The sequence below is a fragment of the Chiloscyllium plagiosum genome, unplaced genomic scaffold (assembly GCF_037043375.1).
Source record: "Chiloscyllium plagiosum isolate Xiang-an unplaced genomic scaffold, Cpla_swu_hap1 HiC_scaffold_35, whole genome shotgun sequence".
Taxonomy (NCBI): domain Eukaryota; kingdom Metazoa; phylum Chordata; class Chondrichthyes; order Orectolobiformes; family Hemiscylliidae; genus Chiloscyllium; species Chiloscyllium plagiosum.
The window spans coordinates 6,446,212-6,469,174 of NW_028270173.1; the positions used below are offsets into that span (position 1 = coordinate 6,446,212).

The window sequence follows — 22,963 nt, forward strand, 5'->3', positions numbered from 1 at the left end:
GTGGATGGATTACTTAATTTGCAAATGACACTATTGGTGGAATAGTGGACAGTTTGGAAGAATGTTACAGGTTGCAGGGGGACTCGGATAACCTGTAAAATTGGGCTGAGAGGTGGCAAATGGAGCTCAATGCAGCTAAGTGTGAAGTGATTCACTTTGGAAGAATAACAGGAATGCAGAGTACTGAGTCAATGGAAAGATTCTTGGTAGTGTGGATGTGCAGAGGGATCTTGAAGACCATGGACATAGATCCTTGAAAGTTGCCACCTAGGTTGATAGTGCTGTTAAGGCAGCATACGATGTGTTAAGTTTCATTCGTAGAGGGATTGAGTTCTGGAGCCGCAATATCATGCTGCAACTGTACAAAACGCTGGTACAGCCACACTTGGAATATTGTATACAGTTCTGGTCCCCATATTTCAGGAAGGATGTGGAAGCATTGGAAAAGGTGTAGAGGAGATTTATTAAGATGTTGCCTGGTCTGGAGGGAAGGTCTTTGTGGAAAGGCTGAGACACTTGGGTCTGTTCTCATTGCAAAGGCGGCAGCTAAGAGGAGATTTGATAGAGACATACAAGATGATCAGAGGATTAGATTAGATAGGGTAGACAGTGAAAGTCATTTTCCTAGGATGATGACGTCAGCTTGTACAAAGGGGCACAACTACAAATTGAGGGGTGATAGATTTTAGACAGATGTCAGACAGATGTCAGAGGCAGGTTCTTTACGCAGAGTATGGTTTGGGCATGGAATGTCCTACCTGCTAATGTAGTCAACTCAGCCACATTCGGGAGATTTAAACAATCCTTAGATAAGCACATGAATGATTTTGGGATAGTGTAGGGGGACGAGCTGAGAATAGTTCACAGGTCGACGCAACATCAAGGGCCAAATAGCCTGTTCTGCGCTGTATTGTTCTATGAGAATATGAATAGGAAGGGTTTAGATGGATATGGGCCAAGGGCTGGCAAATGGGACTAGATTAGGTTAGGATATCTGGTCAGCGTGGACAAGTTGGACCGAAGGGTCTCTTTCCATGCTGTACATCTCTATGACTATTATATAGGTGTACCCTTACTGAGATTATTCCCTCCGGTCCCAGAGCCTCACAGAAGGGAAAACAACCACACCACATCTACCGAGTCAAGATCTTTAGGAATCTTGTACATTTCAATAAGGTTTCCTCTCATGGAATATAGGAATACAGGTAGGTCATTCAGTGAGATTATGGTTAATCTTTGACTTAATTCCACATACCTGCAACAAAGTCAAAAATTGAGAAAGCCAGCAGGTCGGGCACCATCCCTGGGGAGAAACAAGGGTTAATGTTTGGGTACAGTTATTAGTCACTGAAGAGTCACTGACTGCGTTTCTCCAGCAATCTCTCCTCTTTTCCCCAGCATCCACTGTCAGAGTCACGGAACACAGTCTCTTCAGTCCAACCAATCCACGCTGACCAAATCCCAAACTAAACTAGTCCCACCTGCCTGCATTTGGCTCATATCCCTCCAAACATTTCTTATTCATTTAAAATACTTTATTTTTTAAACATTGTAATTGTACTCACATCCACTACTTTCTCTCGAAGTTCATTCCACACACAAACCACTCTAAAAAAACAAAATTGCCTTGTGTCTTTTAAAAAATCTTTCTCCTCTCATCCTAAAAAGTTATGCCCTCCAGTCTTGGATTCCACACCCACCCCTGCCAACCTTGGGAAAACACACTTGCCATTCACTTTATCTATACCCCTCATTATTTTATAAACTTCTTTCATGTTACATCTTAACTCCGACAAGGATGGGCAAAAGTTTTAAACCAGGGAATGTTACTGAATTCTTCTGGAATAGGATTCTCGCTTTTTATTTCAAAAAGTCAAAAACTCTGGAATATGTCAAAGACCAAGCACCATTCTTCTGCATTCTTTCTTTTAAAAAAGCAAACACAGCAACTGTAAGGATACCCAACCATTGCAACATAAAAGATGCAGAAACAGGCTATTTGGCACTTCATGTCTCTTCCCATGTTTTTATCTAACCTTTGAACAAATATTGCCTTCCCAAGATTAGAAAATCACATGGCAAAACAGAAGCACAAACCTCAATCCATCGTTACCATCAAGAGGAGTATGGACCAAACTAACAAACAGTCTTTTATAGGCTGACCAGTTCCCAGGATTAGATGGCTTACATAAAGGGGATTTAAACTTAATTGCTTTAGGGATAGTAGCTGCATTGTTTGTGAACGTCAAGACTTTTCCAGATTTCCAAATTCACTGATACAAATAGAACTATTCAGTAACCACAAAGTAACTTTTATTCAACAACTTTGTCATTTTGAATACAATACGTTTTTGGTGTGTCTCAAGGAGGACCGGTTAACATTTTAAAGACAAAAAAAAATTGACGAAAGTTTATTTGTTTTAGGAAATACATGCTCGTAATATACTTATGTCTACTGGCTGATATTTTAAACAAACCAGGCCAGCATTTCTCATTCATTCGGAGTGACCATTGAAAAACGTGATGGTGCATTGCCTTCTTTAAACTGAAATCCGTCTGTATAGGTCCATCACAATACTGTTGTTAGGAAGGACGATGTTTGATTTTGACTCAGCAATTTTGCACTAATCCACTACATACAAAATATAACTAAGCCCGCCTGGCCATCTGCCACTGTGTTGGTTTTCAATCTGCCGTTAACTTACCCACTCATGGTCTCAATTTGTGGGGTCTTCCGTGAGCAAATAACTACCTTCAATCAGTGCGCTTCAAAAGTAGTTCACCTCACCTAATAGGTCTTTTGGCTGCTTGCAAGAGGCAGTAAGGTGATAAGTCACTAGATGTTTAAAAAAAATAAACTGAGGTACTGATATGCTCTTTAAATGAAAGCTTGGTGAAACTTCCATGTGTCACAAAAATTCAAGAAAAAAAATGTATACTGTTAGACATTGCTGTATCCAAAATTAAACACTGTTAGCATTTATTATTCACAATAAATTAGTTTCTCCACCTCCCTCCATTCCTCCTCCCCCCCCAAACAAATAAAACACCCAAGAACCACGTGCATCCTACTCCAGGACCTGAGCACATCTTGATATCCTGATGTGCTGTTGGGGAATGCTGTGTGGTTAGAGGTTTGGTCTTTCAAACAAGGTGCTCAACCAAGACCCCATCTCGTGTTTCAGGTGGATACAAGACATCCCAGACACTATTTGAAGAACAGGTCAGTATTCCCAGCATTCTGGTCAAGATTTATCTTTGAACAGTCATTTATCGAATTGCCTATTTGTGGGAGCTCATTAAATGTGTAAATTAGCCGGTACTTCTTATACCATAGCAATGATTGGCTCCAAAGCTACATCGGTCAAGATCAGTGCAACTTCCTTAACATTATATGTACCACAAATTAATATTGTTTTTTAAAAAAAAACGAATAAATTTAATCAGAATTTTGTTTATTGTGACTAACATGATTACCTGAGTTATAGAATATCCAGGAATCCTTGTAATTCTAGCAATTAAAAAAAAATTGCAGTTCAACAAAAGATACTGCAGCGCCTCTCAAGCTATGAACGAGGGCTTTGAGGAGGGTCCAGATCCTTTTGTGTCACAGAAAATAAAATGGAACTCTTCCCATTTCATGTGTGTAAGCTTCCAATATTTATGTGACTTTATTCTCCCCATGGAAACGTTTGCCAACCATCTGGCCCAGAAATAAAGACTTTATTCTCTGAAGCCGAGACTTGGTTCCAGCCGCCTGAGAGGTGTTACTACAGCAGCAATGGGAATGCTACAATTGGTCAATGCCCCTACGGTAGGGAAGAAAATAAATTTAAAGCAACTCAATTTCCTGCACTTGGACAACACACAGCTGCTCACCCTCCCCCACCCCACTGAAACCTACTTGAGCAGAAGCTAGGTGAGGGCTGGATAGAACTCTCTGCGAGCCCCCCAGTCAGAAAACCTGTCTGCGGTCATAAAAGCATGCACCAAAATAAATACTTGGGAACGTTATCCAATTGTTGTCGTAAATATTTCAACACCCAGTTACTTAGCATTTCACCAGTGGGTGCACATTCAATATATTTTGGCATGCAAAATTTGGGAATGTTGTTTGATTCATACAGAAACAGTTCGGGGAAGGGGGGGAATAAATGTGAAACAGGTCAGTGGCAAATACATCCATTAATGTGATACTGAGCCACACAGAGATCAGAAAAAGTTTCTGAGTTTAATTGCTTTGAGACTGGCGAGGGAGGTGCTGCATGACCTGTGGTGAATGGTACTGAGAGGGGGGAGTGATTTTGCCATAATTATTTCCATCAATTGTTCTTTGCACACGAGTGTTGGAGGACACAATCAGCTGGCCTGTGATGCCTCGCAGTCATACTGCTCACAGACATTCCAGTCCTCGACAGTGAAGTGCATTTTATTTAAAACAAAAATAGTCTCTTTGGCATCGATACACAAACAAGGAGGGATGAAGTTTTGGAGCAAGTATAGGCCACGAGTATAATTGAGTTCAAAGTAATATAAAAATGGTGCAAGTTATTTCTTCTTTAACCTTTTGATAAATCAAATGATAACATTTTCCCATCTGCATAATCTTTCCATTTATGTTGCATATCCGAGAGTAAATGCTGGTAAAACAGGACTGCAGCCTCATTGGAGAGCTTGCAGGACCTAGTGTGAATGCATAAGAGGAAAACAAAATACTGTGGGCTGGCATTAAGATAGCATTTGGCACTTTTCTGTAATTAAAACTCTGTTTCTGCACAAGCCTAACAGAAAAACATTGCTTGCACCGGATACAGTGCAAACCAGATGCGGCAACCGACAGCAAAAAGGAAAAGGTGTACAAAAGAGGACATTAATAAGTCCAATAGCTATCTCCAGAGCTATATTAGAACACAGATTTGCAACCAGTAGGCAGACTCGGGCAAATTTGTCTCATCATTTGTTGTGTGTATTTGCTGAATTATGAGTATGTTGCTTCTAACATTTCAGTACTGATATCGCTCCAACACTGTCTTTTATAGGATAGATGAGGTGGGGGATCCTAAGATTGCAAAAGTATATTTCCAATGGGTTATCAGGACAGTTAACTGCATTCGAGTTGTCTGCTGAGCTATACTGCATGTGAAAAACTAATTGTCTGTCAGTGATAACACAAAAATCTCAGATTTTTCCCATTGATTCATCACGTCAATCAAAATTACACTCCAACAGGTCATTTTGTCATTTTAAACCAGACAAATGCCACATGCTAAACTGTGGCTAAAACAAAACCTGAAAATGCAGCAAAGTGCCACAAAAGAAAATCTAAATTGCTCCAGGATTGGTCAAATGCCATTTTTGGGTGGGGCAGGCAGGGTGGAGTGGGGTTAGGGGGCAAAAATAAAGGGTCCCAGATTTGAGAGTTCTACACAGTACAAAGATTTGTGGCTTGAACCCACTCAATCTTTGGCCCAAGACCAAATATCAGACAAAAATCAGCTGAACCACCTGAGCAATTAGCAAAATCTGGAACTCCCAATTTCTAGTGTTGGAAAAATTCAAACGGACAAGATGGAGGCTTAGCTCTGATCAGTTGGGCCCTCGAACATAGTCGTCACTTCTACTCTCACAGATGGCCACTTTGAGGTTACAATGGAGGGGTGATGGGGATGAGAATATTGTTGGGATAAACAAGGATTAGATTTGCAGGTACTAATCCACACTAAATAAGTCACTAAGATTCAAAGAAAGTTATTTCCCATTAAGTATTTCTCTAAATTCATCCCTATATCTGGGACAGCAAGTCTCCATATTTGAAGAGCAAAGCCTCATTAAAAAGCAAGACAAAAGTCACCCCTTATACTGACATGGAACTCTTTAGTGCTTCCCACCTTAAACCTTGGTTAATGAACATTATCATGTCACTGAGCAAAGTCACCATATCTGCCAGACCACAAACCCCTTTAAAATCCAGAGGCTACTGGACAAATTGCTACATTCAAGCAAACTACATGGTCATTGAGTTGATTCTTCAAATGAAACCACTCAGAAAGAGAGGAGAAAAAAAAAATTCATTTGTACCTTTTCCATTCATTGGTGTAACTTTCTTAACCAGTATACCCGCCTTGCTCCATGATCTGTTCCCTAGCCATTTACATCTCACATTAAAAAGTGCTGTAGCGTGGCGATTAACTGCTCTGACTTTTCTGTGGTGGCAGTCTGGCTCTTGCTAATTATGTCGTGGAGAATAAGTGGGATGGGCCTTCCGAATTCAATGTAGAACTTTTCTGGGTCTTTATTTTTTCTGTAGATCTCCCCACCGCAGTGCAACGCAACCAAGGATCCCTCAGAGTTAAATATTGGCGACCCTGCAGCACCGTAGTGGAATTCTGTTTTGTTAGTGATTACATTGGAGAATTTCAGTCTATTGAAAGCTTGACTTGCAATCAAGACTGTTTCGTGTGTGTAATCCTCAGCTTCTTCTCTAGCGATCCCAGATCTCAAGTTTTCTAGTTCTGGTGCGGTATACCCAGATGCCTTCGGGTACCCGGTCATGACCACACAAGGGCAGATTTTCTTTTTGTCTCCTTCGGGGTGCCCAGTGATGTACAAGGTGCCAGTTTGCAGTGGGTTAGCACAGAGCTCCAGCAGACCCGGGGTTCCAGGGGTGCTCTCCAGCTCCAGGACGGCGTAGTCCAGCGCCTGGTCATAAATCTCCAACCAGGCTGCCAGTTTCAGTGGCTGACCCTTCTGGCCATCCTCCTCATAGCCAAAGAAGACTTCGGCGCAGTCGTGGACAAGGGCAGGCCAGCTGTCTGGCGCGGCGCCCTCCGTCATCATTTCCACCACATGGTAACAGGTGAGAAGGTAGCGCTCGCTCAAAATGAAGCAGGTACCGCTGGCCAGAGCAGCCGAGCTCTTCCAGGTGACACAGCCCACGCTGGACAGGCGGTTCGAGATGCAGCGGAAAGCCCTAGCGGGCACCGGTGCCAGGGCGTCTTGCTGGTGACGGTTCAGGTACTGCCGCTCCGAGACATTTGCCAGCTCGGCGTTCCTGGACACCGATTGCTTGAACCGGGAGAGGGAAGCTCGACGGGCTTCCAAGTGCCACCTGGGCAGCAGGCAACGGGCCCCTTCATGCCCTCGGCCATCCAGCTCCTTCCTGGTCAGCTGCGCCACCGACTCCGCTGACTTGCCAGCTCTCTGTTTCGGGCTCTTGCCACCGTCATCACCGCCAGCCTTCCTTCTGGGGCCGCTCATCTCGACCTGAAAGCTGCGGCCGTGCAGCGCGTCCACCGTGTTGTTGAACTGGATCTTCTTTGGAGGGTCCACCTTCTCCAGCAGCTTGTGGGCATCGTCCTCAATCTTGGCATCGAAGCGTCCGTCGTTGACCAGCGCTTCCCGGATGGTCTCACCCTCAAAGCCCAGGATGCATAGCTTGGTCTGCCCCTGGGCAATTCGGTCGGACAGTACGATCCTCTGGGCATTGTTGCCCACGGTCCTGCCACTTGGCTCCACGTAGAAGAGGACGTGGTTCTTGTTGCGCGGGTACTCCGGGGGCACCGGACGCTCGGACCCGGCACCGTCCCGGTTCTGGGCCCGCAGGAAGAGCAGCCGGAAATGGGAATGCTGCGGCAGGTAGCGGCACAGAATGTCCAGGTTCACCAACCCTCTCAGCGGGCCCTCTCCGTAGGCCAGGATCATATTGTCACTTTTCACCTTCTCTTCAAAGTCACAGGATGTGTTCAATGCAAAGAGCAAGGTGTCACTAGGATCTGCAGTAAATGCATACTGGATATTGTCTGGGTCTCCACACACACTGAAAGTGAACTCTTTCTTCTGCAAGTTCTGAACTGCACATTTTCTGTTTCCATACTTGTTCTTCGGGCTTCTCCCAGTTCTTAGGCTGAACTCCTCAACGTAGTTGCCTGGTTGCAGTTTACTTTCTCCCCATGGGTTACAGTCATCCAACCTTTTGCTTCGGGCATGTTTCATCTGTAGAGACAGGAATTTTTATCAATTCTGATGCATTTTACACAATTTTTCCTCTCTTGAACACACCTCAGGTTATGGTTCATCTGGCATTTACTATTTCCCAAGTGACGTACAAGCCTCACCCCCTAGTGTGTCATAAGGCACAAAGAATCAACACCATTCCCTCCACCCAACGTGCATGTGCTGTCTATTCAAATGTTATTGTGTCACCATAGTCTTACCAGACCATAGGGGCTGCTCTCTCATTAGATTTAATCTGAGGGCCATCAGACCGTGATTACAATATGTAGAGATACTTAAGATATATATTGAATAACAGTAGGGGATTTTAGTTTTCCAAACTTTGACTGGGTCTACAACAGTGTTAAAGGTTTGAATGGTGAAGAACATGTTAAATGTCTTCAAGAAATTTTTCTTTATCAATATGCGAATGATCCTGCTTGTGAAGGAGCAAAACTTGACCTTCTCTTGGGAAATAAGGCAGAGAACACTTTGGAACTAGTGATCATAATTCTATTAGTTTAAAATAGTTACAGAAATGAATAAGCCTTCCATAAAAGCTAAAGTTCTTAACTGAAGTAAGGCAAATTCTAATGGTATGAGATGGGAATTTTCAAAAGTTGATTGGAGTAGACTATTCATAGGTAAAGGGATGACTGACAAGTGGGTGGCTTTCAAAAGCATGATAACAAGAGTTCAGGGGCTTTATGTTCCTGTTAGAGTGAAAGGTAAGTCTGGTAAGATTAGGGAACAATGGATATTGAGGTTCTAGTCAAGAATAAAAGAGAATCATATATTAGATATAGACAAATGGGAACAAATGAATCTCTTGAAGAGTATAAAGAGTGTAGAGGTATTCTTAAAAGAGAAATCAGGAAGGCAAAGAGAGGATGAGATAGCCCTTAGCAGATAATGTTAAGAATAATCCAGAGATTCTACAAGTACACGAGAACAAAAGAGCAACTGGATAGAGTAAAGACCAACAAGATTGTCTTTGTGTTGAACCTCAGGAGATGGGATTGATATTAAATGAAGATTTTGCAGTGTGAATACTATGGAGAAGGAAATGCAGGCTAGAGAACTTAAGGAAATAAATATTAATATTTTAAAAACAGTTCACATTACAGAAGACGATGTGTTGGAGGTCGTAGAAAACAGGTAGATACACCTCCGGGACCTGATCAAGTGTATCCAAGGACTTTGTGGAAATTTAGGCAGGAAATTGCAGGGCCCCGAGCAGAAATATATTTGTATCATCTTTAACCATAAGTGAGGTACTGGAGGACTGGAGAGTGGTTAATGTTGTGCCTTTATTTAAGAAAGCCTGCAAGATGCCTGAGGAACTATAGACCTGAGAGTCTGACATCGGTGGTGGTTGAGTTATTTGAGGTGATTCTGAAAAGATAGGATTTACACGCATTTGAAGAGGCAAGGACTGATTAGGGGATAGCCAGCATGGCTTTCTGCAAAGGAAATTGTGTCTCAAGAACTAGATTAAGGTGTTTGAGGAAGTAACTAAAAGATTGATGACAGCACAGCAATACATACTGTTTACTTGGACGTTAGTAAAGCCTTTGACAAGTTTCCACACAGTAGACAATTTGGGAAAGTTAGATCACATAGGATTCAAGGTGAGTCTGCCAATTGGATACAAAATTAGCTCTATGGTAGGAACCAGAGGGTGGTGTAGGAGGGTTGTTTTTCGAACTGGAGGCCTGTGACCAGCAGTATTCCACAGGAATCGGTACTGGGCCCACTTCTGTTTGTCACTGATATAAATGATTGATGAGAATATAGAAGGCATAGTTAGTAATTTTGCAGATGACACCAGAATTGGTGGTAAGGTGGACAGTGAAGAAGGCTATCGAAGATTACAAAGAGATTTTGATCAATTGGGTCATGGAGTCAGAGGTATGCAACACGGAAACGGACCCTTCGGTCCTACTCGTCCATGCCGACCATATATCCTAAACTAATCTAGTTCCATTTACCAGCACTTGGCCCATATCCCTCTAAACCATTCTGATTCACATACCCATCCAGATGTCTTTTAAATGTTGTAATGGTTGCAGCCTCCACCACTTTCACTGGCAGCTCATTCTGTACACACACCATCCTTTGCGTGGAAAAAGTTGACCCTTAGGTCCCTTTTAAATCTTTCCCTTCTCACCCTAAACCTATACCCTCTAGTTCTGCACTCTCCCACCTCAGAAAAAACCTTGTCTATTCACCCTATCCATGTCCCTCATGATTTTATAAACCTCTATAAGATCACCCCTTAGCCTCCGATGCTCCAGGAAAAACAGCCCCAACCTATTCAGCCTTTCCCTATAGCTCAAACACTCCAACTCTGGCTACATCCTTTCAAACTTTTCTGAACCATTTCAATTTTCAATGGACTGAAGATTGGCAGATGGAATTTAATTTGGATAAATGCAAGGTATTGCATTTTGGTAAAACAAACAAGAGCAGGACTTAAATAAATATCGGTAGGGCTTTGGGTAATGTTGTAGAACAGAGACACCTTGGAGTTCAGGTACATAATTCTTTGAAATTTGCGTCACAGGGAGACAAGGTGGTTAAGAAAACATTTAGCACGCTTGCCTTTGCTGCACAGACCTTTAAATATAGACCATCATGGTGAGGGTGTACAGGATGTTGGTGAGGCCTCTTCTGGAGTACTGTGTACAGTTCTGGTCACCCCGTTATAGGAAGGATATTATTACACTGCAGAGGGTTCAGAAAAGATTTACCAGGATGTTGCTGGAAATGGGGTGTTTGAGTTATAAAAATAGGCTGGGACTGCAGCGCAAGAGGTTGAGGGTTCACCTTAAGAGAAGTTTATAAAATCATGAGGTGCACAGATAACATAAACAGCAAAAAAGGTCTTTTCCGAAAAGTGGGGAAATTCAAAACTAGAGGACATATTTTTAAGGTGGAGGAGAAAGATTTTAAAAAATATGACGGGCAATTTTTTTTTGTATACACAGAGTAGTTTGTGTGTAGAATGAACTTCCAGAGGAAGGGATGGATGCAGATACAATTACAACATTTAAGAGATATTTGGATAAGTACATCAATAGAAAATGTTTGAGGGGATATGGGCCAAACACAGGCAGATGGGACTAGTTTAGTTGGGAATATCGTCAGCGTGGACTGGTTAGACTGACGTGTCTGTTTCTGTGCTGTACGACTAAGAGTTGTAGCTGATTCATCCCTCTCTTGACAGGGACATAAATCATTTGTGACATCTGTACTGTCAAGGTTAGCTAACTCAGTTACAGCTCAAGAACCAAAACCATGACCTTTTCTGTTGCAGTGTGTGCCACTTCATAACGGCAAAACTACCAACTAACAGCTGACAGGAGAGACACCCTCATCCGGAATCTTTTCATCTCCCATTTTCTCTCACTCACCCCACCCCCATTCCTGAAGAAGAGTTATACCCAAAACTTCAGATTTCTCCACCTCCTGATGCTGCCTGGTTTCCTGTGTTCTTCCAGTCTCCTGTTTGTCTACTTTGGATTCCAATATCTGCACTTTTTTTTGTCTCTAACCCATCACGATTTGTAGCAACAGGCAGACGTTTGCAAGCCCCATACGGCACAGCTGCTTAAAAGCCTAGTGTGCCACAACCTTCACTCCCAAATCTTCCGCCGAACTCTAGGTACTGTGGCTTCTGTTCTAGTCCAAATAGGTGCCCCAAATGTCTACACCCACAGTATTTCTCCCCATTACCTCTAAACTTATGCTCAGAACATCAACTCTCCCGCTCCCCGGATGCTGCCTGACTGACTATGCTTTTACAGCACCATACTTTTTGACTCTGATCTCCAGTCCTCACTTTCTCCCAACCCAATATGGGAGCATCAACTGTAGAAATCTGCAGCATTCCTCAAGCTAACAATGCAGAGGACTTGCAGTTTGGTTCTGCCAAGCACAATCTCCAGGGCCAGTTTGGAGCCAGAACAAAGTCACATCCATAAATTGGGATTTATAATATTCTACACCCATTCTTTTTAGAGTTGTACCTGACATTCGTGGTAATTGTTTTCAGCACCAGACAATGCAATCCGAACAAGGCAATCAGACTCTGGAAGAAATGAAATATGAAGTATTTGAAACAAAGTAGAGGAAAACTACATTTACTCAATGCAGAAAAGACTGGACATACACATTTATTCGAGAAATAACTAACTTTGGCATCTCCCCACACCTGATGGCACTAACCATTCACGAGACTGAGACCAGAAATTAGCATTCAACTGTCAAAAAAATACCATCTGTACCCTCTCCAAAACACTGGAGAGGTCATCAGATCCAACGGTCTTAAAAATAGGTATTGATGGATTAGTCAGCAGTCCAATCTAATCTTGTTCCTGTTCTGGGTCACTGGTAACTGCTTAAGGCTGCAAATCCTGAACAGTTGCTCCATCTTTAATCTATGAGCAACGAAGCCTGAAATCCCAACTGCAAGTTCCAAGAGGGGCATGACAACAGAAAACAATTACAGAACAGTACAGTACAGAACCTAGCATAGTTGTTGTCATTTTCAGCAATCAGTCACCCAACTCTGAACAGAGTTACCCAGCCAAGCAAGCTTCACCCTTTTCTCACACATTATAAACCGCTGCTTTCTTTTCCAATTTCTGCTGCAATATGTATCCTGGTTGTGTGAGGCAAAAAGTGTTTTTCATAAATGTGTCGCTTATGCAATCTGGAGACGTGGCCTGTAACGTATAAATCAGCTGTTTTGCAGGTGGTAACAAGCTTACGCGTCAGATCATTTCCACTTCACTTTATCAACCCTTAATCTAGTCAACTAACAGGTGCCACCTCTTTACTGATACTAATTTCTTTCAGTTCCTCATTTTCACAAGTTCATCAGTTGTCTCAAACTTCTGAGAGATAGTTTTGTATCTTCTGTTAAGACAGATGCAAAACAACTGTTTAATTTCTCCTGCTCCCCACTATAAATGGTCCTGTCCCCACCTGTAATGGTCCCATACTTGTCAGTGCTGATCTTTTACGATACAAATACTAAAAGAACTTTTGTACCACACCTTTGTGCTAATCAGTAGTTTGCATTCAAAGTGGCATACATAATAGAAACCGAATCTTGGGTCCAACCAGTCCATGCCAACCATAACCCCAAACTGAACTAGTCCCATCTGCCAGCTCCCGGCTCATAGCCTCCAAGCCTTTCCTTTTAGTGTCTTTTAAATGTTATAATTGTGCCCACATCCACCACTTCCTCATTCGACACGTGAACCGCCCTGTGTAAAAACTCTACCCCTCATCTTTTTTAAGTGTCTCTCCTCTCCCCCTAAAAGTATGCCCCTAATCTTGAAATCCCCTATCCTAGGGAAAAGATAACTACCGTTGACTCTATCCATACCTCTCATTACTTTATGAACTTCTATAAGGTCGCCTCTCAACCTCCTATACTCCAGTGAGAAAAGTCCCAGCTTCCGTTATAACTCAAACCTTCCATACCCAGCAACATGCTAGTATGTCTCTTCTGAAACCCCTACAGCATAATAATATTCTTCCTAGAACCGGGCAAAGAGAACTCATTCTCTTTTCCCCAGCGTATTCAGTTTCTTTGTTCTCCATTGTAGGATTCTAAATTTCTTAGTCCTCTAGCTCACTAATTTTTCTGGCATCCTTGTAAGCCACTTCCTTTGACAGAATGCATTCTTTAACTGCTTTTATCATTGATTTACTTTTTCAGATTAGATTAAATTACATTAGATTAGATTACATTACAGTGTTGAAACAGGCCCTTCGGCCCAACAAGTCCACACCGACCCACCGAACCTCAATCCACCCATACCTCTGCATTTACCCCTTACCTAACACTACGGGAAATTTATAATGGCCAATTCACCTGACCTGCACATCTTTGTGACTGTGGGAGGAAACCCACGCAGACACGGGGAGAACGTGCAAACTCCATACAGTCAGCCGCCTGAGGCGGGAATTGAACCCGGGTCTCTTGCGCTGTGAGGCAGCAGTGCTAACCACTGTGCCACCGTGCCGGCTGGCTGTCCTTAATGGAATCCATATTGGTTGTAGATCATGTAATATAATCTTCTGTGAAGGCTAGAGAAAGTGAAGACTGCAGATGCTGGAGATCAGAGTCGAGAGTGTGGTGCTAGAAAAGCACAGCAGGTCAGGCAGCATCCAAGGAGTAGGAGAATAAACGTATCGAGCATAAGCTCTTCATCAGGAATCATCTGTGAAGACTAGTCAATGCCTGTCTAATATCAAATCTTTGTGCACTTTCCCCATCCACCATAATCAACTTGCCTCCCATACCTCTAATTTTCTTTCTGCAGATTTAAGGCCTTAGTTTCACAATGAACTATGCCATTCAAATTTAATAGGAAAGTCTATTATATTGTGATCACTAGAAGTTCTTTTACAGCAAGTTATCAATTAACCTTCTCTTGACAGCAAAAACTAATTAGATCTCCAGTGTACCACCACAAAAACAGGAAGGCAGATTACTACCTAAATGGAGTCAAGTTAGGTAAAGGGGCAGTACAACGAGATCTCGGTGTTCTTGTACATCAGTCAATGAAAGCAAGCATGCAGGTACAGCAGGCAGTGAAGAAAGCAAATCGTATGCTGGCCTTCATAACAAGAGGAATTGTGTATAGAAGCAAAGAGGTTCTTCTGTAGCTGTACAGGGTCCTGGTGAGACCACACCTGGAATACTGTGGAGCAGTTTTGGTCTCCAAATTTGAGGAAAGACATTCTGGCTATTGAGGGAGTGCAGCATAGGTTCACGAGGTCAATTCCCGGAATGGCGGGACTATCTTACGCTGAAAGATTGGAGCGACTGGGCTTGTATACGCTTGAGTTTAGAAGGCTGAGGGGGGATCTGATTGAGACGTATAAGATTATTAAAGGATTGGACATTCTGGAGGCAGGTAACATGCTTCCGCTGATGGGCGAGTCCCAAACCAGAGGACAGTTTAAAAAAATAAGAGGTAGGCCACTTAGAACAGAGTTGAGGAGTAACTTCTTCACCCAGAGAGTGGTGGGAATGGAACTCTTCACCCAGAGTATGGAATGCTCTGCCCCAGAAGGCTGTGGATGCCAAGTCTCTGGATACTTTCAAGAAAGAGTTGGCTAGAGCTCTTAAGGATAGTGGAATCAAGGGTTATGGGGATAAGGCAGGAACAGGATACTGATTGAGGATGATCAGCCATGATCATAATGAATGGTGGTGCTGGCTCGAAGGGCAGAATGGCCTACTCCTGCACCTATTGTCTATATCTTGTACTCACCCCCTTCTTTGTTACCCCATTTCCTTTTGCTTTTTGCCAATCCCTCCGACAAGGTGACCATTCTTCTCACTGTATAGCAGAGCCACCCATGTTGCTATGACCTTGGCTCGATTAGATAAGGGCAGCACGGTGGTAAGCACTGCTGCCTCACAGCACCAGGGACCCAGGGTCGATTCCAGCTTCAGGCAACTGTCTGTGTGGAGATTGCACACATGTCTATACGGCTTTCCTCCGGGTGCTCCAGCTTCTTCCCACAGGCCAGCAGTGTGCAGGTTTGGTGGACTGGCCACACTAAATTGCCCACAGTGTCTAGGCATGTGCAGGCTTGGTGGATTAGCCTTGGGAAATGTAGAGTTACGAGGCTGGGTGGGATTCATCTACAGAGTGTCAGTTTGGATGTGATGGGCTGAATAGCCTGCTTCCGTATTGTAGGGATTCTACGATGCAGATATGAAACTTTCAGGCAGTCCTACACTCGCAGCTTGGTTCTCTTGGATTGCCTGGCAGTCAGCCCTACTCTTTCTGCCTCTGTGTTCTGCCTCTCTGAATGTGCTATCCACATAGCTCTCAACCATGTAGTGATTCCAGTCACTGCTGGAACTCACCTTTCCATGCGTGGTATCACTCTTCCCATCGGATTCAGCACACTCACTCCCCGTGACCAAGCTGCCCCGCCATTTCTTATAGTTCATTTAAGCAAAGTCAAGATATTTTAACTATTGATAAACCTTGCCGTTACTGATAAATTCAATTAATTTATCCAATTAAATAATTAATTCGATGCAATAAAACTGAAAGTAACTCTTTCTCTTGTGCACCAAATTCACGCATGAATCTACTTCTGCACCCACTTGGTCTACATCTCCCACCATACACTAGTTTCTAAACTGGTGAGACTACCTCCCTAGAAACAATATCAGCCATCGAAACATTGAACTGACTCGTGTACCTCAGTTATGATTCACTCCTGCCCACTCCTTTCCCTCCCCCATTCCACTCCAACAAGCAATCATCTCCTACCTTGCTTAATGCTCCTTTGGAGGGAATTCCCATCCTTCCTGGGGCCAGGTGCATCTTGAGGCTGTGTAAGACAATGATTCAGAGTATGTTACTCAAGCAGGGAATCACTCCAACTCAAAATTAAAACCCATTCAAACAACCTTGTCCATAGACCTGAGCATCCAGGTCATAAATATCAGGCCCTAGGGCTTTTATTCATTGATCTAGTCAGTCTGTGCGGCGCTTCTATCATTGGCAAACACTCACTAACGAGTGACTCTGAGCCAGCAGCCCTTCAGTGACTCACCCAAGGAGGAACAGAATCTGGCCAGCAAGAACTGGCAGTTCATTTTATATGAAACAACTTCCAGAGCAGTGCATTCGAAAACAAACTGCAATGTTTAATTAAATTGCATATTGCAAACACCATGCCCGAGCTCTGTGATTAAACTCAGTGAAATGTCAACTGCAACAACATAGAACATAGAACATAGAACATAGAAGAATACAGCGCAGTACAGGCCCTTGGGCCCTCGATGTTGCGCCGATCCAAGCCCACCTAAACTACACTAACCCACTATCCTCCATATACCTATCCAATGCCCTCTTAAATGCCCATAAAGAGGGAGAGTCCACCACTGTTACTGGCAGGGCATTCCATGAACTAACGACTCGCTGAGTGAAGAACCTACCCCTAACATCAGTCCTATATCTACCCCCCCTTAATTTAAAGCTATGCCCCCTTGTAATACCCGACTCAATACGCGGGAAAAGGTTCATACTGTCGACCCTATCTAACCCCCTAATCATCTTGTACACCTCGATCAAGTCACCCCTAAACCTTCTTTTCTCTAGTGAAAACAGCCCCAAGTGCCTCAGTCTTTCCTCATACGATTTTCCTTCCATACCAGGCAACATCCTGGTAAACCTCCTCTGCACCCGTTCCAATGCCTCCACATCCTTCCTATAGTATGGCGACCAAAACTGCACACAATATTCCAGATGCGGCCGTACCAGAGTCTTATACAACTGCATCATGACCTCAGGACTCCGGAACTCAATTCCTCTACCAATAAAAGCCAGTACGCCATATGCCTTCCTCACCGCACTATTTACCTGGGTGGCAACTTTCAGAGATCTGTGTACATGGACACCAAGATCCCTCTGCTCATCCACACTACCAAGTATCCGACCATTAGCCCAGTACCCCATCTTTTTGTTATTCTTCCCAAAGTGAATCACCTCGCACTTAGCTACATTGAATTCCATCTGCCACCTTTCTGCCCAGCTCTGCAGCTTCTCTATATCCTGCTGTAACCTGCCACATGCTTCCTCACTGTCAACAACTCCTCCGACTTTCGTATCATCCGCAAACTTGCTCACCCAACCTTCTAACCCCTCTTCCAGGTCATTTATAAAAATGACAAACAGCAATGGTCCCAAAACAGATCCTTGCGGAACACCGCTAGTGACGGCACTCCATGAAGAAACTTTGCCATCAACTACTACCCTCTGTCTTCTTCCATCCAGCCAATTCCTAATCCAAACCTCCAACTCACCCTCAATGCCATATCTCCGTATTTTCTGCAGTAGCCTACCATGGGGAACCTTATCAAACGCCTTACTAAAATCCATATATACCACATCTACCGCTTTCCCCTCATCAACCTCCTTCGTCACCTTTTCAAAGAATTCAATAAGGTTTGTGAGGCACGACTTGCCCTTCACAAAACCATGCTGACTATCCTTGATCACATTATTCCTATCCAGATGTGCATAAATCCTATCCCTTACAATTCTCTCTAAGACTTTGCCCACAACAGAAGTGAGACTCACCGGCCTATAGTTACTAGGGCTATCCCTACTCCCCTTTTTGAACAAGGGAACCACATTTGCTATCCTCCAGTCTTCTGGGACTACTCCTGTAGACAAAGAGGACATAAAAATCAAGGCCAATGGCTCTGCAATCTCCTCCCTTGCTTCCCAGAGAATCCTAGGATAAATGCCATCAGGCCCAGGGGACTTATCTATTTTCACCTTTTCCAGGATTTCCAACACCTCTTCTCTACATACCTCAAAGCCATCCATTCTACTTATTTGTGACTCAGTATTCTCATCGACAACAATGCCCTGTTCCTGAGTAAATACTGAAGAAAAGTATTTTGAAAAGAATCCCAGTTGTGAGAAGTGCCTGCAGCCAGGCACTTTAGCTGGAAGTCATGCTAGTTTCCAGGCTGGTTTGCACATGAGACCAGTTTAAATTCCAAAAACACATGCACCAACAAGCCTTTCAGAAGGATGTTGTGAACTTGAAAGGGTTCAGAAAAGATTTACAAGGATGCTGCCAGGGTTGGAGAGGCTGGGGCTGCTTTCCCTAGAGCGTCTGAGGCTGAGAAGTGACCTTATAGAAGTTTATAAAATTGGGGTAGAATAAGCAGACAAGGTCTTTTCCCTGGGGTGGACGAGTCCAAAACTAGAGTACTCTCAGTGCAGGGTGAGGGGGGAAAGATGCAAAAGGGACCCAAGCACAAGGTGTTGAATGTATGGAATGAATGGTACAATTACAGCATTTAAAAGGAACCTGGATGGGTCTATGAATAGGAAGGGTTTAGAGGGACACGGGCTAAGTACTGGCTAATGGGAATAGATTAGATCAAGATATCTGGTCAGCATGGACAAGTTGATGCTGTATACCTCTATGAATCTAAGTCCTGCACTAAGCTACCGAAAGGCAGGTTTCAGGTTGTCAGTGCCCACTAGCTACAGTTCACAGCCTGATTACAACAGATCAGAATGCCAGTGGAAGAAAAGGGCTTCAACAGTACATGACTATTCACATATTAAATAGCCAGTCCTGCAGACAAGTTATAGTTCAGCAATAAAAAGACAGGACAATTGGAAGACTGTGGTACCCTCCTCAGATAAGTTTAATCAACTGGACAAGAAATTGGAGAGTCAACATTACATTTCTTCAGACACTGACACTGGCCAGCACTTTGATTTGTTTCGGTTCATTCAAGGAACATGGGTGTCACTGGCTGGATCAACATTCACTGCCATTGAGGTGGTGAACTCCTTCTTGAAACACTGCAATCTGTTTGATGTAGGTAAACACACATTGCCATTAGTTAGGGAGCTCCTTGACCCTGAAGAACAGCAATATAGTTTCCAGTCAAAATGGTGAGTGGTTTAGAGGGGGACTTGCAGGTGACAATGTACTGTAGCTGCTACCCTTCACTTTTTAAATGGTAGGTATATTCATAGAAGGTGATGCTGAATTTCTGCAGTTCATTTTTAAAATGGTATACACTGCTGCCACTGAGCGTTGGTAAAGGAAGTGGATGTTTGTGGATGTGGTGTCAAACGTCTGAGTGCTGTTGGAGCTGCATCTATCCAGGCAAGTGGGGAGTATTCCATCATATTCTTATGCCTTGGAGATGGTGGGCAGGATTTTGGAAGTCAGGACCTGAATTACCTTTGGCAAAATTCCTAGCCTCTGACCTGGTCTTGGTCACAGTATTTATAAAGCTAATTCAGTTCAGTTTCTGGTCAATGGAATCACCTAGTATATTAAGGGTGAGGGAATTCAGCCAAAATGATCCCACTGAAATGTCCAAAGGGTGATGGCTAGATTCTCTTGTGACGGAGATTGTCATAGCTTGCCACTTCTGCACTGCCAACGACTCTTTTTCACCACTTTATTAATGATCAAGAGTTGGCCGGCAGGGTGGTAATTGGCTTGGTAGGATTTGTCCTGCTGTGTACGTACAGGACATACTTCTACAATGCCCTGTAGAACTTTCCTACCTAAGAATTTTCACAAAGACCTGTACAAAAGAATCACCAACTTGGTGGAAAATCTAATCCATCAGCGATACCAAGAAAAATTCTACCCACCCCCAGCTTAACAAGTTTTGCTTTGCAAATGGCAGTGCTGTTATATTTTTAAGTATTAATGCAACACAGAAAGGAGATCCATTCGGTAATCCAACGTCCCTGCCAATACCACGCGAGAAAATCCAATACTTGTCTCACCACCTCTACTTGTCTGCAATGCCCTCTTTTCAAAGGCTCAGCTCACAGGAAAGCTGCAGCTCTGCTTTCCCTGTCTCAAGTTCACAAAAACAAGACGCCATTTCTGGCATTCAACTTGAATTTGTAGATTATCTACATTCTTAACACATTCTGATTATTTTGAGTCTAGAATCCTTAATAATCTGCCCTCACAAAAATAACCCATTGATTGTCATTGACTTGCCAGCCTTTAACAGCTTGCTTCTTGATCTCCACTGTTCTCTAGGTTTCTCTGGATCTCACCCACATCCATGGCCCCCAGCAAACAATGCAACCATAACAGTTGCTGCCTGATCTGCTGTGCTTTTCCAGCACCACTCTGATCTAAATTCTGGTTTCCAGCACCTGCAGTCCTCACTATTGCCTGCAACCATAGCTTTGTCTAGCCACCTAAATTCATCCAGAGTGAATAAGATATTAAAACTATTAAGAGTAAACAGAATGTGGAATATTCCTTTAACATCAATCGACATAGAAATACCAGGATAGAAATTAACTTTTGTGGGACCAAAGTTCTTTTCAAACAAAGTACAAATAGAAAAGGTTGTCAGATACAACATCAAAATCAGAGGTGGGGACAGAGTAGCTTTCAGGGTTAACACCAATGGACTCCTCTCCTGTCCTGTCCATGCCTCCCAATCTTCATGGATTATGATAACTCCACCGTGTCCACTAAAGTGAAGTTGACCATTTTACAGTCAAGCTGCCTGCAGCATTCAACACAAGGACCGGACAATTTTCAGGAGGAAAAGAATCTCCACACAACTAATCCACGAGAGGCAGGGAAGCGCCCCAAAGGACACGAAGCGATGACATGTGACTCAGTGGGGAGCCATTTGAAGCCAGGAACCAGCACCGGGATGGGGGTTCTGACCTGCCTGCAGGAGGCTCAACAAACCAAATGAGAGATAAGAATGAGAGCGAAGTACCGTGGGTGTCCTGCTGCCTTCATCGCTGGAGGAACTCATCCTGCGGTCCTGGCTGTACCACGGTACTGAAAGATAAACGGGAAACTATGAAAGAGAAACACATCAAACGACCGGGAAGCCTCGCAGAAAGAGCGAGAGCCAATGCCTTGTGCGCCACAAGGAGAGAAAAATTGCAATTCTGTTACAGACCAACACTCTCGAAGCAGGGGGTTGGGACATGGACGGGGGGTAGGGACATGGATGGGGGGTAGGGACATGGGCAGGGGGTAGGGACATGGGCAGGGGGTAGGGACATGGACGGGGGGTAGGGACATGGACGGGGGGTTGGGACATGGACGGGGGGTAGGGACATGGACGGGGGGTTGGGACATGGACGGGGGGTTGGGACATGGACAGGGGGGTAGGGACATGGACAGGGGGTAGGGACATGGACAGGGGGTAGGGACATGGACAGGGGGTAGGGACATGGACAGGGGGCGTGGGGACATGGACGGGGGGTTGGGACATGGACGGGGGGTTGGGACATGGACGGGGGGTAGGGACATGGACGGGGGGGTAGGGACATGGACGGGGGGTAGGGACATGGACGGGGGGTAGGGACATGGACGGGGGGTAGGGACATGGAATGGACGGGGGGTTGGGACATGGACGGGGGGTAGAGACATGGACGGGGGGTTGGGACATGGACGGGGGGTTGGGACATGGACGGGGGGTAGGGACATGGACGGGGGGTTGGGACATGGACGGGGGGTTGGGACATGGACGGGGGGCGTGGGGGGTGCAAAAGGAGTAGTGTGGGGTAGGGGGGCTAGGAGCCGGAAACAGGGGAAAGACTGTCCCAGAAACACGCTCTCTTACTCCCTCCAAAAAGGTGCGAGGTCTCCGAACTCCGACTCACCGTTCACCCCCACCCCAGGTGAGAGGTCTTCGGCCCGGACTCTGGGTGAAGCCTGAAGCTGAAGGCCCCGACAGGTGACGTCAACAGCAATCACACCCCCCCCTCCCCCGCTGTTGATTGGTCGCTGCCGTCACGTGACCGACAGAAATGGGGGGACGAGACCGGCGATGACGCCACGTCACACAATGAACGGGGTGGGACGTCAGCGCGATCTGCTCCATAAAGGGGGTCACTCGCAGCCGCCGCTCCTCGGCGGGAAGCGGTGGGAAAATGGTTAGCGTCAGTGGGTTAAGGATCCCCAGGCATAGGGTTTCGAATCCCGCCCTGGCCATTCCTTACTGCTTTAAAGTAATCTGCTGGTGATGTTTGTGACCCCAGTCAATTATTGTTAAGCTTGAATAACGCAAGTTCATATCTAATTAGGTCAAGTTCACACCGACCCTCCCAGACCCATTCCCATTCCCCTACACCTAACACCACGGGCAATTTAGCGGGGCCAATTCACCTAACCGGAGCACACTCATAAAGACACGGGGAGAATGTGCAAACTCCATACAGAAAGTTGCCCGAGGCGGGAATTGAACCCGGGTTTCTGGCACTGTGAGGCCAGACCCCCCCCCAGGACAGTATTCACTGTTGGCATCTGACTGACTTCAACAAGCAGCCTCTAGACATGACTAACGAGAGCTCTGATGGCTGCTTTTGCAGCTCCCTTACAGATGGTGTGTGACTCCCATGGCTGCTAAGAGGCTGATCATTCCCCATTCTCCAGA

The 22,963-nt window shown here is 44.6% G+C and overlaps 1 protein-coding gene across 1 annotated transcript; it reads right to left on the bottom strand.

Annotated features, from left to right (window-relative positions):
* Window positions 1–2,296: 2,296 nt before the first annotated feature.
* Window positions 2,297–22,277, bottom strand: LOC122541497 (serine protease FAM111A-like). Its single transcript, XM_043678309.2, has 5 exons — window positions 22,191–22,277; window positions 21,293–21,357; window positions 16,311–16,371; window positions 12,024–12,085; window positions 2,297–7,992 (listed from the first exon to the last, which is right to left on the bottom strand). Exons 2-5 carry the CDS (start codon window positions 21,329–21,331, stop codon window positions 6,157–6,159), a joined length of 1,998 nt encoding a protein of 665 aa, XP_043534244.1. The 5' UTR covers window positions 21,332–21,357; window positions 22,191–22,277; the 3' UTR covers window positions 2,297–6,156.
* Window positions 22,278–22,963: the final 686 nt, after the last annotated feature.